The sequence below is a fragment of the Aplysia californica genome, unplaced genomic scaffold, assembly GCF_000002075.1.
Source record: "Aplysia californica isolate F4 #8 unplaced genomic scaffold, AplCal3.0 scaffold00289, whole genome shotgun sequence".
NCBI classification, from domain to species: Eukaryota; Metazoa; Mollusca; class Gastropoda; order Aplysiida; family Aplysiidae; genus Aplysia; species Aplysia californica.
The window spans coordinates 482316-502354 of NW_004797559.1; the positions used below are offsets into that span (position 1 = coordinate 482316).

The 20039-nt window shown below is 38.9% G+C and overlaps 1 protein-coding gene across 1 annotated transcript in view; it reads right to left on the reverse strand.

Moving 5' to 3' along the window:
* Positions 1–318: 318 nt before the first annotated feature.
* The window catches only part of LOC118477169, a 27542-nt gene continuing 7821 nt past the window's right edge, over positions 319–20039 (reverse strand). The window contains exons 3-5 of the mRNA XM_035970577.1: positions 14560–14649; positions 1385–1611; positions 319–371 (exon numbers count right to left, since the gene is read on the reverse strand). Of these exons, the coding sequence (XP_035826470.1) occupies positions 319–371; positions 1385–1611; positions 14560–14649 (370 nt within the window). The remainder of the gene's footprint in view (positions 372–1384; positions 1612–14559; positions 14650–20039) is intronic.

Here is a 20039-nt window from a genome sequence, read left to right on the forward strand (position 1 = left end):
ATCTGAAAGCCGAGTAAGCCCTTAATTGAAATGCCCATTTTAAACTAGTTGAACTAGGAAAGGCAGAGCTGGGATTCATCCTCATGGAGAACAATTAATTTCTAAACTCCTGCTTGGTTTAGTTACGAACAACTAGCCATAGGTTTTTTAAATCTTACATTTTTAGAAAAATAAATATTGAAGAAATCATATTATATATCTACACAACAATAGTCCTACAGTGTTAGGTCAAAAACAAGACACTATAGAGGGAAACAGGCAGGAAAGATGACTCGGGAGTGTTAAACCTATACCATTTCACAATTTTTCACAGAGGAATTAAGGATACATCTTTACAGTAATGTTCTGCATAACAGAGGAGCTCAGCTGATCTGAAATATGTAAAAACAAAAAAGGTTAGGAGAGGTTAAATGAATTATAAAATTTCAGTTCAACAATGTTGTCTTTTCATAATTTGGAAATTGAACTAATTTAGCACTTACCTCTTTTAAATCATTATTTACTTGCCAATAGCTATGCAGGACCACAGAGAGGGATACAATGGTCACGCAAAGAATAAAGTTAAAATCAAAAGGATTTCGGCAGATGAAGGCAAAAATATGCTCAAGATCTCTGATATATGAAATTTGAATTAAACTGAACAGTAAAGGGAAAGTTTTTTGTATCAAATGACGACTTTTAAAAAATATCATAACGACTATATAGTACAAAGGTGAGATGATAAGAAAGCTTTGTAGCAAAGCGGATTAGTTTCCTGTCACCAAAAGTCTGCCCTCAACAAGTCACTACTGTGTTGGTGGTCTAAAGCAGTACACATGAAAGTTTAAGCTCTAGGCTTCAGTGCTGATGGTATGAAGGAAGCTAGTACTGTATATTTTGCAAATCACATAGTTCAAGAAGATTTAAGACATTGGGAAAACTCAGCACAAAACAAAAATGTCTCCTCTGCTCTTATGGACCTCTGCAGAGGTGACAAAAAGAAACCACCGGAAGCTCATGCAGAAAGGCAGCTAGAAGGTTCACTCGATGCCTTATATGAGCGTAAGAGTACTGGTCCCAGCCCTGCATGGTCATTTCTAGGTGCTAGGATTTCTGGGATTTAGAAAGCACTTTCCAAACTCCAACTAAGCATAAAGTAGCTGTCCGATAAACGACCGAGTGCGGGTGGGTGAGGAGGGGCTGATTTGCCCAAAGATATGAACGGTGCAAAATAAGCCCTGAACGAAAAACATTTTCAGTGTATGCTTGGGATGATCTAAATCATCATCACACTGCAGATGCTGCAGTAACAGCAGCAACGAAGAGGAGGAGGAGGAGAAGGAGGAGAAGGAGGAGAAGGAGGAGAAGGAGGAGAAGGAGGAGAAAAAGAAGAAAAACTGTGTACAAAAAAAAGCCAGAACAATATACATATCTTTTGACATACTTTCTTTGGTAGAAATGCTCTCCTTCAGTTCATCTCTCGCAGTCTGTACTTCACAAAGTTTGCATTTTTGCATCTCTAAGACATGTGTCTTGTTCTCCAGCTCAATGGAATGGGGAAAAGCCTTGTACTTCTTCATGTACTCCTGGTGCGTGGCACTGTAGTTTAATATGTGCTCCTTGTAAAATTTGCTGAGAAAGTGAATCAAAAGTGTAACAGTAGACAGAACTAATCTTTGACTTAAGCAAAACAATACGGTAAACTCTTGAGGCTAATTAGAGTATCTTCATTCCCTTATGAGTCGGAAATAGTATGTGTTGGTTCACATAATAACATTTGCCACTCCCTTAAAGAACAATAATATACTTTAAGAGAATTTTCAATCTGGTTGCTTGAAATTAATTGTTAAATCGTTTTCTTCCCCATATCACAGTGCTCACCAACCGTAAACACCAACATATAGACCAAATGAAAAAAAAAATTGACAACTGTAGTAAGTGGTCAATGTACATACATATGGAGCACTTTGCATTTTAAGAAAAATCAACTGCAGAGGTTAAGACTGTCATGCGTCACTTTTCAACATGGCGTATGTCGAAGTCTTACCAACTTATACCAAGCAGTTGAAATATTTAACCACAATCTAACCACTTCTTGCAGACTTCTTTGTTGTTATTCAACAATCAAAAACATTAACACTTCAGGCTCTGTGTATTTGGGGATGCCTGAATCTGGGACTAACCTTGTCCAGACTATGAATGAAAGCTGTATAATGCAATTCACACACTTGATATTTGTGTCTATATTCAGGTTTTTTTAAATCTGATATTCTAATGAATCTCACACTCAAATAACAAGTAAATCATTCAAGTCAAAGAACGCTCAATATCATGTGCAGAGCAACTGGATACTTATCTTACAACCAAGAGTTCATTAAATATCCGATTGCCCATCGACATATATATTTTCTAGTCTATCTCACGAACAGAACTTCTGACTTCTTGAGACTTGCATTAAAGAAGAAAAAAAACAACTACCAACCCTTCCTTCCGATGGATTCTACATTGCCTATTTCTCTGCATGTACATCCATAATTCTTATGCTTTTGATCTTGAACGAAACAAGATTTTACACTTCCAGTAAGCAAAACTGACCCAATCGCAGATAGCATCCGTCTGCCAGGACAGCCAGGTAGGCCATTTGTTCATTAAATGCCCCTTTTGCCTAAACAAAAACATACTAGCCTATTATTATTAAATACTTCAGCTCCAATCTTTCGAGAGACCAGAGCGTAACAGTACGTATTCCAGTTTTCTAGGGTCAGAGGATTATTCACTTGAATCAAATTTCACAGAACAGATCTGATGAAGAACAGAAATCTTAAATTAGTTCGGGTTGAATCATGGAGTCAATTGAAAAAACCATTGGTTTTAAAGAGCTATTTCTTAAACTTTCAGTACGCAGCAAGAAGCCAGTCAGCTGTTGTTTAACAATCATATTCAAAATCTACGAAATCCCAGCAAGTCAATCTTGTTTATAATAAAACTGTATGTTTATTGCAAAGATCATTCATTTGTTCTCAATTTCAGTTTAGCTTTAGTAAGAATTGTATGGCACTCAAAACACAAATAACATTTCTTCTTAGTTTGACGGTCTATTTTATGCCAATAGGTTAAGTTACAACAGAATTATAGGGAAGTTTATGATGTTGGATAACTAAACAGGCTGCATTTAAAAGTGGAATAGCCTTCCATACGACAAGATTTAACATATCGCATTGGCAACAGAACATAATAACTATTCGGCAGTGCAAGAACAACAATTGAACAAATAATATTTCTATCAGCTACAGCAGTGCGGCAGCGGCAAGGTAATTTCTGTTATTCAGCCTTCAGTCACTCAAAATTCGCTTTTAAAAAGTCAACCTAGGCAATTTTTTAAGAAATCACAGTAACTTAAAAGTGCGTTTGCACTTGTATTGGGGTACATCACTAAAGGCCAAATGGATATGTATTGCATATCAAATAAACTGAGTATTGCATCTCTTTAATGGACAACGTTTTACATGCATTAAGCTAGTTTCAAACAGACTTGAAAACAGCGCAATCCCAAGCATCACATAAAAATTGGACTTAACTTCAACTTCAAGGGCAAATTTACTGGTGGTCCTTCTATCGTTGGTATATTTTGGTTTTTCAAGAATTGTCTAGTGACGATAACACTGTGAGATGGTAATGAGTTAAACATGGAGATGCCTCCTCAAAGGGCAACATGTTGAAATAAATAAAAGATGTGATGTTCCTGCTCTTACGCAATGTAGTTCGAGTTTTGTTTATTTCAAATTTTAACACAGTTCAAGAGCAAATTTTTTCAGACTACACAAAAACCAATGGCTCCTGTGCAAAATACTAATGAACACATTTAATGTTAAGCTCAAAGTTGTAATAGTTGTTTAGTTTTCGTAAGAGTTTTACGGCACTTGCTACTAAATAGGGTCATATAAATGCAGAGTAATAGATGTGTTATAGGAGAGTAACAAACACAAAAAAGAAGGAGGTGAGATAAAGAAGATAGAAGTTCGATAGGAAAGAAGAAGCAAACCACACCAGAGCACCCGCCAACCACCCACCCTGCACCGTCTTCCAATCTGTCGGAAACTATCTTAACAAAATATCTTTGTTTATTGTAGATACATACAAATTCCCATCCTTAAGAAATACAATACATATATTACAATGTTGATGCATCCCAATACAAGCCTCGAGCTGTACACCGGTAGCAAACCGCTCGCGCTCGCAAGCCCCTAGTTCAAGTCACAAGCCTCAAATCATTAGGTCAAATCATTAAATCAAATCACCAGCATGTTACCCTTGAGTGAAGCCTAAACTTCAAGTCAGTCCACAACACTACTTAGACTAGTACATTGTACTAGAAATCCGCGAAGCCACTCGTGTCGGACCTCCTCGTCCTCCCCACACCCTGCTTGCAATCTGCAAAGTCACTTACGTTAGGAAGGGACACAGAGAGAGAGAGAGAGAGAGAGAGAGAGAGAGAGAGAGAGAGAGAGAGAGACCCGCTCACAGTGCGGCAGGCAAGTCTCAAATCCCGCTCGCAGCGCAGCAAGCCGCTTGTGCCCAATGACTTGCTTTGCATCCAATGACTTGTGCCCCCATGAATTGCTCGCAGCCCGCAAGCCGTCCGTGTCCCATGACTTGCTTTGCTTCCCATGACTTGCTTTGCCAGCAGCGCGCAGCAAGACCGCTCTCATTGTGAACTCTGAACCGTGGAGGAAGGGAAAGGTTGCGCTTGTTTTGGTGCAAGACGCAGAGAGCCGAAGCTATTTTTAACCTCCCACCCTTGATCAGCTGAGAGAATGAAGGTACATAGTGAGAAGAAGCGTGGTATTGTAGTTATAAGTAGATTAAGATTATCTTAGAATGGAAACTCCGTAGGTTGTTGTGTTTGGCTTTTGTACCATATTTATGCAGACTACTTTGTAAATGTTTTACACGCACAATGACACAATATATAGAACATTTTGGAGACGGGCTAGGCCTACTTCAACCCAATGTCAGGGCCAATCTGGGCTGAGAGGGAAGAGCGACCCAGTAGAAAGAGGGAGGTTTTCGGTAAAACGTTCTCCCCATACGGGAATCGAACTGAGTTTTTTTTGCGAGCGACGACGAAGCGCTTGACCAGTGCACATCTAAAAAAAACGGCCAGTGTATCATAAGAATAGCCAATCCATTATCAATTTGAAAGTGCATTTAATTCACGGCGGGTTTGGAGCGCCCATTTAGTTTCGGCTGGCGCGAGGCAAGCAAGCCCGCGCTTCCCCAGGTCACGGGGTCATTTACCTGCGCCGCCGGGGATTTCCCTTATCAGCCGAACACCGGCAGCGCTCTTGTATTTTTTGCAAAGTTTACCAACACAGTGAGCCAAAGCTAATGTAAGATGAACATTTTAATAAAGACCACGTAAATATTCAACATGTTAAGGAAGAAAATGAGGAAATCGGAAAACCATGGTACATAACACTTAAAAGCTGTGAAGTTCTCAAAAAGGGGACTTAATTTGATAAATGTGTCATGGGTAATCAATTATAAACATCAATTTAAATGTGATTGCCCCCAACGAATTCAATCAAATTTGCACACAGGACTGAGAACATAATGAAATTTGTACTGACAAAGGGGCATATGCACGAAGTTTCTGGTTCCGTAATTATTTAGGTTTGAAGTTGATTTTTGCAATACTCTTGCTTTGCGACCTTGTTTTTTCATAGCGATATCCACGATACATGTAACTACAGGACAGATCTTTTCTTGCCGATACACTTATGAAAACACAACCTAAACACAACTTACAAAAAGAACACAATATTGTTTGACTGAAGGAATTGTCTCATTTTTCCGCTGTAAGCTTTCGCCTTTTGATGGGTGGTGCACACGACAGTAGCTCAGGGTGGGTCTGGATGTGTTGTGACTGCATGATTGTTTGGATGTGTTTTTCTTTATCTTTTATGGCTGCTACTCGTCTTTCCAGCTTGGCCACGGTTGCATGAATGAGCTCACCCCCTTGCTCACCATGGAAGGCCATTCCAAACCCATATTTTTGTATCCAAGGAACGCAGTGTTTCTCAAGGATGTGGTGTTTGGGGATGACCTTTTCTTTGCCAAATATGTTTCTGTATAAAGACATATATCGTGTGATGCATGACTGAATATGTGGTATTCTCTCTAAAGTGATTGGCTTTCCATGTGCAATTAATGTGTGGATATCTTTGAAGGCGTCATTTACTTGAACAAATTTCTCTCTCAGAACAAATGCTGTGTCTATTATGCTTTGATTTCGTGTACATGCAACTGTTCTTTTTGTTAAAAATGATGCTAGCTGTCTGTACACATGGGCTGTGAGGTATTTATGGCAGTGGTTTCCTATAAATGAACGGCTGTGTTAGGCCTGTGGTGTGATGTTGTGTTGTTTGAGGATGTTATCAAATTCAGAGCAGACAGGACCTGACCTTGGACTAAGCTCCTCAAACTCTAACTCTGACAGCTGATCATGTACACTAGAACCCTCCCTCTCAAATCTCTCTGCTTCTTGTGGATTATCTGACAAAACCTGACACCCCTCTAACAATTGAATGTCCCCCTCGTTTTTTTCAGCCCTCTTCCAGTTTTTGCCGTAGATATGCACATTTTGTCCTATTCCAGGTGTACAATCCTCCATAGATTGATGGACCAGCTGTACATCTATATTATGTGCAGCCTCTTCAAGCAGGCGATGATGTTTGAGCACAATGCCCAGCAAAATATGTAGATATGGCGGAGCCACCTTTTCAGGTTCCACCTCAAGCATTGGGTGATGGAGACAATTATGATACCGTTTCACATTTTTCTTCAGCCCGTAGCCATACTTCATGAAACGCCTGTGGCTATGTTTCATGTTTGCTAAAGACCTGAGAGAGTTGTCTTTTTTCTGCACGGATTTCATGTCGGACTTTTGCGTGAGGCACCATAGACATGGGTATGTACCCTGAGCGCCAGAGAGTCCATAGAGCTTCACGAGAAAGTCGTAGTCACCAAACAGAAATAATACTATCTTTTTCCCATCCCATTCTAACCCCGAGAGTTCCTCAAGCTGTTGTTGTAAAATGGACATGCAGATCCTAAGATTTTCGTAGCTATCTTTGACTTTGGCCATTGCAACTACAAATGTGTTGTGCTTGGAATTTGGCTTGTTGATATTTGCTATCTGCATTGTGAATTTTAAGCTATTTTTACCATGATCCCCACCAAATTTCACCCAGATCTCATTTTGTGGAATTGAAGAGTTGTGCCATGTCAGTGTATTATGCTGTTTGTGTGCTTCTAAGATGTTGGTTACAAAATCGGAGATGCATGCAACTCTGCCGAATGCCTCGCTTTGTGTGTGTCCTTCTGCATCTACAAAATCCACCATTTGTGTGACAATATGATCAGCAGTCAGACTTTGAGAAACCTTTCTCAGTTTGTGCTCGTTTGGCACGGACAGACCTGTTTGCTTCAGATGTCTTTTCAGCTCACGAAGTCCACACCATGTCAAATCTGTGGCTTCTTTCATTGCTATGGCAGACATGGTACTTAGTTCTGGCTTCATCGCAATGCCAGATTGCTTGCAAATGTCTTTCCTAGAATCTAGTGTATGTCTCTTTAACTCTGATGCCTGTTGTGTCACTGTACTCTCATGTGATGTGCCTCCTGAGTAACCCCGAAATGAAGCAAGAGAACGTGAGCGTCTTCTTATAGTAGATGCACCGGCCAAAGCAGTTTCTTTCCTAAGTCTAGACAACTTTGCTAATACTAAGGGCTGCCCTCCTGTCTTGCACTGAATAATGTTGGTGTGTGAATTGCTCAGCTGTCTCCTAACAAGGTGTGTGTTCAAAGTCTGTTCTTCCTTTGTGAGTGGGCGTGTTGGTGATATTTCTAGTGATTGAGACAACACTAGGTCTTGTTTGAATGCTGGTGATGTGGAGCTGTCTACCATAGCCTTTGAAGATTTGGATGGCGTTGATGTAGCAATAGGGGGGTGGCTAATCTCTAGCACATTGTGGGGCGTGGAAGGCGATGCAGCACTCTGATATTGATCTCCACTAATGTCTGTCTCTTCTTCAATCGGTGTGGATGTGGATGTTGTCGAATTATCTTCTATGTGTAAATCGTTAGATGATGATGTTGTCTCTGTTGCTCCAGTTGTTTCTAGGAATTGTTCTGATGCAGTGCTCTGATCTTGATGTTCGTGTACACTATTATCTGTCTCTTTCTCAATCTGCGTGTATGATGATGCTGTAGAATTATTATCTTGTATGAGTCGATCTTGGGATGATGTTGCTGTCTCTGTTGCTCCTGGTGTCTGTGAAGATTGTTGTGCCATGTTCTTTCCTATATTTCTGCTGCCCAATCTGGTCTGGTTGTGACGTTCACAAATTGGGCATTCAGCAACCGTTGTCGTAGCGTTGTACCTCACCCAGAGATGTTTGCTATCGTGCATCAATTGTCGTGCTTTCTGAACCGTACCAACATATCCATTTGCTTTTGCTTGTCGTACCCTACTGACACAGGAGAAGCAAATGTGTTTGGAAAAATCTTCTTCCGTATCTTCTCTCACCGACACGCCAAACACTAAAAGAATATCGTTGATAAAGTCAACACATTTGTACGCCTTCCTCCTTTGACGTCTTTGTTTTTTTGTCAAACACCTCTCACCACATGTCCTACACAATTCATGGAGGCGTTCCATATGTTCATGTTGAGTGTGGCATTCCATGACGAAAATATTGTTCAAAATGACAACAAAAATCAGATGTAGAGAGGCAAGAAAACTAAAAACAGCAAGGAAGAACGTTCACAGTGGTGGGTTCGTATTTTTTTTAAAAATCACAGAAAATCACAGAATAACTTAGTGCATTTCAAACTTGCACATGTGAATGAAAATTGTCACCACAACTGTTACGTGAATTTATGTTTAAATCGTTGGCGGCCGGATTGAAATATTTAAATCCAAACTAAAAAAGTTCTGAGTATTGAAGATGCCAGTTTGAAAATCACAGACTTACTTAAATCCCTTGTAAAACTGATATAATCGGACTTGCAAGAAAACAAGTTATACCGGCTTACAGGTGAAAGATAGCACGTTACAATGAAATCTCAATCGGCCTTGTAGCATTTATAGTTTCAGAGTTAGGAGGCTTTCAAATCGCACTAAAACGACATATTTATGACTGCCCCGGCACCGGAGGAGTGGCGCTGCGGTCACCCCAATTAACCCCTCTGACAAGTCATTTAAGATTACGCGCTGGGCTGTCGGGCGGGGCGGGCAGGGTGGTGAGGATGGTCGGGGAGGAACCGGGGAAGAAAAACTAAGTGAGCGGTCTGGACGGTATTTTATCCGCTGTGTTAAAAGAGCTTTTTTTTACAACCTGACTATGAAAAAAAACCAACCTTGCACTTTTAGTGCAAGCCTCTCAAGGCAAATGACCAGTATCTTCTGTAATATGTACTGAGCCCACACCTTGCGATGACACGACACAGTACAGCAAGACTGTCCGCGAGTCACAACTCACCGGAAGTTCCCCTCGTTAGCGAGCGACAGACAAAGTAAAGCACAAGCCTACTCTCAAGCCTCTGGCGCAAGCCTCTGGCGCAAGCCTCTGGCACAAGCCGTCCGCTGCTCGCAAGCCTTCGATTAGTCAAGCAGAATCCAGCACTGACGCACTTTTAAATTTCTCTCATTTCACAAAAAAATTTGCCAAGACTACTTTTTAACAGTTCATTTAGAGTAACCATATTGCGAGCAACTCTAATTGAAGATATAATTAAAGTATCAGATTATGCAAATTTATTTAGCTTTAAATTGGTAGGTAGGGCAAACTTTTAACACGATAAACAGGTGAACACATTTTCAAGTTTCTTTTGGATACAACTGTATAAGGATCCGCAACGTTATACTAGGCTTGCATATACAGCAAGTTTCAAGTACAAGTGCCAATTTGAGCCAATCATCTTTTTGCCCTTATAGTAGATAAGTAAACTACTGAGTCGTGGCTCAAGTGTGCACGCTCATTTCTTTTGATAACAACAGTATAAAACGATAGACTTGCTCCAAATGTATCTATTTCAATAAACTTTCCCAAAAGCAGCCTTAAATTTCTCCAGTCTCCAAAAGGCCAAGCCCAGATAAACATTCAATAGTCCCTTTAAGATTGTAAACTTTTATATTCTTTAAGCCACAGACTTTGTCACATGGTTTAGAGGCGGACAAACGAAACAGGTTGGCTACTCTGCAAAGAGCTTCACGGGCAAAAGAAGTAACACACACTTTGATTCTAGACATGAGGTTTAAAAACAGAAACTTTCCCAAGCCTATCGCACTCACAGCAGTTTTACATATGTTGGCTTTTTCATCTCACAGCGTCACTTTTCTCCCGATTTTGTTACTTTTAGTTAGCATGACTCAGCAGCCGGCTGGGGCTCCCCGGCTGTTACTGAGCTCTGAAGCGACTTTGCCGGTGTGGGTTAAGAAGTTCGCATTTTTGTCTGCGTTTGTGAGATGATATAACGTCTTCCGCATCCCATACAACAAACCATTACACTGATGTACTAAACGCTCAATGTTTTGAGATTTATTATGCTTTAGAACGGTTAATTTGTGGGCCTTAGATTTTGTTCTAGACAAGTGTTTGTTGAGTACCCACTTTGTCTAATTTTAGTTACATACTTTTATGTATAAAAGATTGTTCATATTTATAAACGTCTTGACAGATCTCTCCAAAATCTGTGTTATACTGAATACGAATATTGTGTCTTTTACAATGAAAAATTGTAATTGTCAAGTTATAAGAGAAGAAAGATGCACATCTGCATTTTTTGACATAATACACTCAGCGTTTCACCATTAAAGCCACACTCTAGTTCTTAGCACCAAAATCTACAATTATGTTATTTTTACTAGTTTTTTTTCCTCATTTTCTCAAAGTATTTAATACAAGGATTAAAAATAGTTTGTTATGGGAATCTTTATCAGTTACGTAATCACAGAATGGCAAATTAGAGTGAAACTGGGCTATCTGAAGAACCCTTTTCAAAAGCTAAACACTCAAAAAGCATTCAGGCTATCTATGAACTAATCGCATATTTGTAATCTGCATAAAAATCTTAAGATTGTAAATATGAATTAATATTTTTATTACTTTGAGTGAGTAGACTTGCATATTAGCGAAAGACAAAAATAGTCAAAATAGCAAAGTAAAAAAATAATTTCAAATATATGGGTTTTTTTTTCAAATATTATAGAAAGCTAGCGTCATTTTATTTAGAATTGTATGGTGTACTTACACCCACATTTCATGTCTTTTATCTTGAACGGTTTTTAGTTTTTTAAGCCAAGAAATGAACATTTTGAGGAAAGGAGCAATTTAAACTTATATTAGAATTGCTTTATAGCATTGTATTGGCTACCAATGTTACAAATTTTATGGAGCTATCTCTTTGAAAAAGGACTTTGGGAATACTTCCATTCGATTTAGCACATAATTTTTTAGGGAAGTTTCTTAAAATCCCAAAAAATTGTCAGGGCCCTAACGGGACCCCCAAAACCCGAGAAACAAGTACTTCTTCATAGAGAGACCACAGCGCAATTTTTTATAAACTATTAGACACACAGAGCTGGATGTGGAGGAATTACTTCTTAGCAAATTGTGTGCCAGATGAATAAAGTTGCAAAAATACAGCTTTCTATAATCTGTGCAGATACGATCTTTTCTGAGTATCTCCATTATTGTTAAGTCGTTCATGTTCCAAAAGTTCGACAGTTTTTGTCAAAAACATTTTTTATATTAATTTTTTACAGTTCACTCTTGTCAAAAAAAAAACAATTTAGCTTGCCGACTTCAGAGCGTTTAATGAAATAACCAGACAAATTACGATGAATCTTCTTTTTTGAGTCCCAAAAGCTGAAATGTGTGCTTTGGGTGCATTAAATGATAATTACCATACATACTACGGTGCACCTAAAACTTTAAGTTGAAAAGTGCCAAAAATTAAGTCAGCCCAGACAGAGCGGCAAGAGAGCTGACCACCGTGACCCTCGATATGATAATTAAGGTGCTCGACGGGGAACCTCCACCCCCCCCCCCCCCCCCCCCCCCCCCCTGCGATTAAAATTCCGCTGCTGGGGTGCGCTGTGATTTGTGTCTTAGGCGTCTTCCATACCCTCAAGCCTCCTGCAATAATCCATCTGTTCCAGATAAACATATTATTATATATATACCAATGGAAAGGGAATTGGACTGTCTTTCAGACTTACCCAACAGATTTCATTTTTGTCAAGCTCTCTTGAGGTTTGACCAATTTTCTTGTTACTAAAAATAAAAACAAAAACAAAAATCACACGTCCCAACAATCACAAAGAAGTAAAAACAAAGTGAGAATTAAGAGTTCACATTCAATTCTGTATATTATTATATGTGTCAAAGATATACCATTCTGTTAGTAAAGAAAGAATGAGGGCCATTTTCCAGTCTAGTACATCCTACAATTCCCAGTTATTGCGGCCGGTGAAGCTGGAAATTTTATATCATGACTTCTTCAAGCAGCAATCTATGTGTTCCAGATAGACATATTATATACCAATGGAAAGGGAATTTGATGGTCTTAGAGCCTTAGCTAGTAGATTTAATATTTGGTAAGCTCTTTTGGGGTGTGGCCTATTTTCTTGCTACTAATAATAGGTACAGAAACAGAAATTGGACTTTCCGAAAATCACTGAGAGGGGAAAAAGTGTTTTAGTTTAGTTTAGTATGGGGTTTTACGGCGCTCGCAACTGCATACGGTCATATGAGCGCGCTAAGTTTGACAATTTACAGTAATATTCATTTGATGAGAAAGTTCATTCGATTTTGCACGTAGTGTTAAAGACACTTCATTCTGTTGGAAAATAAACAAATGAGGGTCGTTCTTGTGCATTCTACAAATTCTCGGTTATTGCCCTTGAAACTGGAAATTTCGCTTCTTGACAAATTTCATCAACACAACAACACCAAATTACTCAGAATGTTATACAATATGATACTAAGAAATAAAATACCCCCTCCCCCCACCCCCCTCTTAAAATCTGGAATTTGCATGAAACAAGACAGCTGCATTCAAGGAATGAAAATACACTATATCACGGATAGGTCAAACACAGCTGACAAGAAATTACGCATCCATCGAACTGTAACTGTGGTCCCGTTTTTTCTTCTTTTTTTCTCTTTATAAGATATCCCTCGGTTTACGGATCACTCGAACTACCGAGAAAGATCCCGACGAATTCGAGCTATCCATGTCATGTTATACTGTAATTATTCAAAAGTGATCGCCAATTGTCGTAACATCAGTCTACCCCTCACAGGTTTATCTACCAAACAATATCTCTTCCGGCTAATACTAACATTCCACAGACCAATCAGGGGTCTGCGTATACCGATTGAATGTAGCTGTATATCTTTCACACCATCGCAGCACAAAAGAACTGCCTGACTGAAAAATGCGGCTAAACAAATGTAGCTCCTGGTCTCTACTAAAGTCAGACCTAGGGAGGTGCAGTCTTGGAGTCTGGTTTGGTAGAAAGTGCGGGAAAGGTCCTGAGGGTGCCCTGTCCTTGCCACGAGTAGCACCGGTGGTGGTAGATACTGCATCAGGCTCAGGTTGTGATTAGTCACTGCAATAACGATACAAACAGACAACAAAAACCTTACATTTCCAGCTTGTAAGTCTTGAACTACATCATTTTGATAAGTTTAGACTGAAAACTGAACAAAGAAAACTATGGAGAAGAAATAAATGACAATGACCTTTGGTTTAGTTCCAGAACCCGCATTGCGTCACTGATCAGCTGATGTAAACAACTCCTTAGCAACCTGGGTTCTGTCAAATGTAAAAAATTTGTTTTTTTAATTTTCCGCACCAAATATTACAAAATCACGAGTTAGAGATCAACTTTAACAAAAAAAAATTTTAAACCAGTGAAAATCATTTTGAAAATGGCTGTGATATTATTCATTACGTTGGTGAGCTAGTTAGATCTGCACACTGATAGCTTGATAGTTGGATAAATAAATTACCTATTTCTGGACTTGCTCCTTGCACATAGAGGAGGTTCATTTTCTTTGTTTTCCACGGATTACTCCTCACCGGGGCCTATTCGTCAGAATATTCACCGAAGCAATCATTCAGATCGATGTCAGAGTTTTCTGATTCCATTTTAACTGATTTTTTCGAACGTTTTCCGAGTGTCCCGGAGCTCTGTAACAACGCGAAAGTTCAAAATGGCGGACGGAACGCAGACATTGATGCTTTCGAGTCGCGTAATTTCAGAGCGAGAATTTTATTATGAAACCATCAAATTTTAATATTAATTTTATGTTTTTTAATCAGTTTAGTCATATTATTTGATAAAAAATACCTTACCCAGTGTTCATTTAATAAAATTAAATACATTTTACAGGCGAAAATGACAACAATTGCTATCATATATATTTATATACGTAGTTCCAATGCATGAATTGCTGATAGCTAATACGTGTATTCCAAAATGTCGCCACGCATATGATTTCTTACCTTTTTTCAGTTGTATTAAGTTTGAGGACTTCAAGCTGTTTTGATAGGACCAGCTCATGATCTACCAAAACATTTCTTGTACTTTTTAAACTGCAAAGAAAGACAAAATCGTTATACAGAATCGTATCATGAGCAAACTGGTAGATCTAGTAATTTTACAAAAAAGTATTTCCAAATCAGTCTCACAACCTTTCTAGAGCAATGCAGCACTCTAGTATCCCGTTATTTGAATACAAGTTTTGACCAGTTTCTCAAGGCTTTTGTTATTTCCTCAAGGTGCACATCCTTACCTTGCATTTTTTCCAGTATGAGCTAGTCAAGGCCTTGTCTTTACCCAGACTTCACGTATTCTCTTACACCTTAATTCTTTCAATTCTATTCAGGTCCCAGACAAGATGCTCGGTGCTTGAAATGAATAGTCCTTGTGTATCTTTCTCACCCACCCCACCCCAACCCCTGCCCCGAAAAAAAGATTTCACCTTTTTTAGATGAGACTGAGATGCTGAGATGGAGCCCTCCGCAATGATCATAAAAAACCCATTTGGTGCAACTGAAAAGAATTCTCGCACAACTGGTTTCTACCCCAGAACATTTGACGAGAACTCCTTTAAAAAAAATCCATTGTCTCTGAAAGCACGCATGCATGAAGGAAAGCATTTGGATAAGTTTAGGGGTTTTTTTTATAGCATCGTTTTAGCGGAAAATGCTAGATATTTGCTTTTTAGTGATCGTTCATTCAGTTTTGATCAGGAGATTAAGCCATAGCTTCAGCCTATCTGGGACTGTTCTTGAATGGTTTGAGTCCTGTTTGTTTAATCGTAAACAGTCTGTACTTGTAAATGGTGAAATGTCATCCATTTTCAGCTTGCAATTTGGCGTACAAATCTGTTTTACCAACAAATTTCAATTGTCTAGTTACCAGCAGGGGAAAATGTACTTTTGAGGTTCAAAAAACTGGATGATATCAAACACTTAAAATGAATGATGATAAGACCGAAGTTCTGTTTTGCAATGCCAAACCAGGGATATTGCTTTGCAATTTTTACCATATTATGTATTGGGAATTACAACATCTTTTTCACAGATAAAGCGAAAAATCTAGGTGTTTATTTTGACTGCAAGCTATTTATGCACAATCATATAAACCATCTGTGTAAAGCAATTTATTTAGAATTACACAGAATAGGACAAATATCAACATTATCTTAGTGTTGATTCCATCAAAACCCTCACCTCTTTCTTTGTCCTTTGACGTCTAGACTACTGCAATTTTTTGTTTAGGAACCTTCCCACTGAAACGTTAAATAGGTTACAGAGACTCCAGAACCAAGCTGCTCGAACAATTTTAAAGAAATCTCTCAAAGACCACGTAACACCAATGCTAATTCAACTACATTGGCTCCCTGTGAAAGCACGAATTCGGTACAAGACATTTGTTCTTTGTTTTAAGTGCGTCAACAACCTAGCACCATCATATCTTTGTGACATGGTCATCGAATATATATATATAAATTATATATATATATTATATATATATATATATATATATATATATATATATATATATATATATATATATGCCATCTCGGCCTTTAAAATCGGCGAAGAAAAGACTTTTAAGACCTGACCAAAGCAAAAGTCAGAGACTCCGAGGCAGAGCTTTTTCACACCACGCCCCCTCCCCGAGGAACGCTTTGCCAACTCATCTACGGGAGTCTTAACACTTTGACAAAATTAGATTCAGCACTTAAAATGCATTTGTTTCATTTCAACTTCAATTTGTAATTTCCGACATTCCCAATACAAATAATATTATGTTCTCTCAGTATCTATTATGTTCTTTCAGTACCGTTTATTAATGCTGTTCTGTTCTGTAACAATTTATGACTGTGTGATGTCATCAATGTGAACGAAAGTGTCTAGGTAAGTTTTGCAGGATTGTCTTTACCCAAGGATGTATTAGAGAGAGAGAGAGAGAGAGAGAGAGAGAGAGAGAGAGAGAGAGAGAGAGAGAGACTGACAGACAGACCGACAGACCGACAGACAGACCGACAGACAGACAGACAGACAGACAGACAGACAGACAGACAGACAGACAGACAGACAGACAGACAGAGACAGACAGAGACAGACAGACAGACAGACAGACAGAGACAGAGGCAGAGAGAAAGAGGATTTCTGTACTGCATACGTTCTTTGCATTATTGTACAGCGCACTGAGCACTTCTTTGGGGCCGGAAATGAATGAGTTAAAGTAAATTTCGACACCCACCCTTAAAACGAATTAAAAGCATGTTTTTCGCTCACGACATCACTATTACCTAAAAGTGGTCCCACTGACATGAGATCCCAGTTGTGCATAGTAGGTCAAGTAAGTTCCAACTGGAGGGCTCAACTTGACTTTTACTGAAATTTCTAGGTCCCAAAAACTTGTTCATATCAACCCATGCTTAGACAAGACAAAGCATATTTATAGAGTTGAACTGGATGAACATATGGAGTTTCTACAACCAACAGATTTCGAAGGCAAAATTCTTATGACTAAGCGAACAATTTGAATATTTCATGTATCTCAAAAATGAATTTTAGCATGGTGGACTAAAACACCTATGTCCGAAACATGGTGAATTTGTGCATAACAATTTAATTTAAAAAAACAAAAGAAAGATACATTAGAGTAAATGTTAAAATTCTTTCATAGAGCAGTTAAAGCAGCAAACTGCGTAAAATGTGCTGTATTGTGGGGAAATCAGGCACTTGTAAAAAAATTTAAAAAACCAGAATACTTCTACCCACTTAGCTACTTTTATTGATTTTTTAGAATGGGGGGAGAGCTCAAAACCTTTTAGGTCCATTTAAAAGGCGTTTCTTGGTGGAGTTTTCTTTAAAAAAACATTAATCAAAGGCATAAAAATGTAAGATTGCAGTTACCAGGGACACTCAAGCTTTGGAAGTCACCAAACTTCGGGGGTCATTTTTTTGCTTATTTTACCTCTGACACTAGGCGAACCTCGCCTCATTCAGTCGCAAATATTTCAACTTCTATTCAAGTTACAAGGGTATTTTTTTCATTAAAAAATAGAGTGATATGGTCACTCAAAATTGACCTTAAAAAATCAGGCTTGGCAAAATTGTGCGAAATCAAAGAAACGTAAAATTGTCTTTGCGCATTTACTGAAGAGTATCAATACTGATCGAAAGGCGATGTATTTGCATACCCTGTGAATGGAGAATTTTGTCTTTGAAATAAACAATATTCTATTACGATATTTCGTGACGGTAGTTTCAAACATAACGGAAAACAAAGAGATCACAAATACCGCACAAAACTTGGACTCAACGCTAATTGTGTTTATTGTTAATTTGCTTAGGAACCATTGGCTTTGAGTTGTGCACAAACCTTTGGGCATCGATTCTATGAAAATTTGGACATATTTATCTGTCATTTCATTTTAAATGTCACAGAGAGTTGCAAACAAAGGGTCTGAACGGGGGGAAAAGTCGTTTTTCTCCAGCCACTGTTTCATGGGACTTCCCATACCTCTAGGATTCACATCGGGGCTGTTTACTGGCAATCACTCGAATGTTGACTTGATTTGGTTTTTTAAGAATGCTCTAATGGCATTGGCCCTGCGAGAAAATGCCTTGTTTAGCATGGGGATCACTACTTGAATGACATCATGACGAAAATAAGGGCAAGACATGACGTTCCAGCTTGCGCGATGTAGTCCACTAAACCAAGGTATCCGGTGATTCTCACGAGGGTGGCTCTGTTCAATCCACCCCAGACCACCCGAAATCGTGACAGTTTCGTGGCCTCTGTTCCTCACTGACAGTAGTGACAGATAATTGTGTTCAAAATCTTACACGGTACGTGTGCAAAAGAGTTTTTGTGCTCAATAAGAAACCAACAGCTCATGAACAAAAGCAAAATTAAAACTATTGAACACAAGTAATTGTTACGTCAGGTTTTGTCAGTTATTTGTAATTGCTTTGTTTTTCAATCTTCGTGGGTTTTCTGTTCAGGTATTCGTTGTTGGTGTTTTGGAAGCTCTGAAGGGCGTTGAACATACTTTTGTGGGTGGTTGGCGGGTGCTCTGGTGTGGTTTGCTCCTTCTTTCCTATAAAAAATCTATCATCCTTATCTCCCCTCCTTCCTTTCAATGTTTGTTACTCTCTTGTAATATCTCTAATCTTAGGCACTTATATGACCTTATTGTGTTGCAAGTGCCATAAAACTCTTACAAGAACAAGAACATACTTTTGCTAAAGCGATTTATATAGTCATCTTTTACAATTTCAAAGTCATAAATGCCATAAACATTTGCGCATCAGATGAGATTTGGCATCTCCGTCGCAGCGCATCCTGCTGTATACTAAACCTCAGTGTTGCGCTGGTTTTGCGAATATTGTTTCAGCCTCCAAAGCTTTTGCACTTCCTTGTAAATTTTGCTGGCACTTTATTTGATGGTGGATTCTCAAAGGCAAAATAAAAAAGCGCATGTCCGTCATTATCTACTTCTGTATCTTTCTTCATTGGTGAAACTTTATTTTTGGCAATGGGGTGAGGAGCAAGTTCATCCTGCCTCATTTTAAGTTTCCTCTTCACTATCACTCTCACGATATGTTCCTCCTTATACCTACACCTCTAGTGCCTATCAATATTCGAACTGTCGTGTGATGTGCTCAAGAATGTCGATGCCATTGCAGTAGACTGTGGTAATCCTGAGAAATTGAGGCAAGGGCATCAAAGTATTTTGGAAAGGTGTTCAAAAAAGCATTTTCTGAGCTCGATAACTGTTGAAACTGGGGTAGTGCCGAAACAGCACTCTCATCTCGTTGATTAGACGCTAGCATCAGCATCAGCAAATGTCATTGAAGGAGGCGGTTAGGAGGCTGAAACAAAAGAATGAATTGACTGTAAGGATTGATCTAAAATCTCTTGTCTGCCTGTCTGTCTGTCTGTCTGTCTGTCTGTCTGACTGTCTGTCTGTCTATAAATATTAACACAAGCACAGTTTTGGTGTAGAACAAAATTAGACAGTAAGGGGAACATAGATCAATAATGAGTTTCTCAGATAATGAGACCTGGCGATAATATTGAGAGCTTTCGTTTTCAGTTCTCGTCTCGTAGTTGCAAGAAATAAAAAAAGATGACCGTGCTATCAACTTTCAATATCTCTTTATCTGTATAAAAATGCATACATGATATAAGATACGCTTGCAAATAGCTTGAATGAAAGAATGAATATCTGGTTCTGGGCCAAAGACATAACTCCCTCACACGCATGCACACACTCTCTCTCACACACACACACACACACACACACACACACACACAGAGAGAGAGAGAGATAGAGAGAGAGAGAGAGAGAGAGAGAGGGGGGGGGAAGAGACAGACAGACAGACAGAGAGTAAGAAAGAGAGAAAGAGAGAGCGAAAGAGAGAGAGAGAGAGAGAGAGAGAGAGAGAGAGAGAGG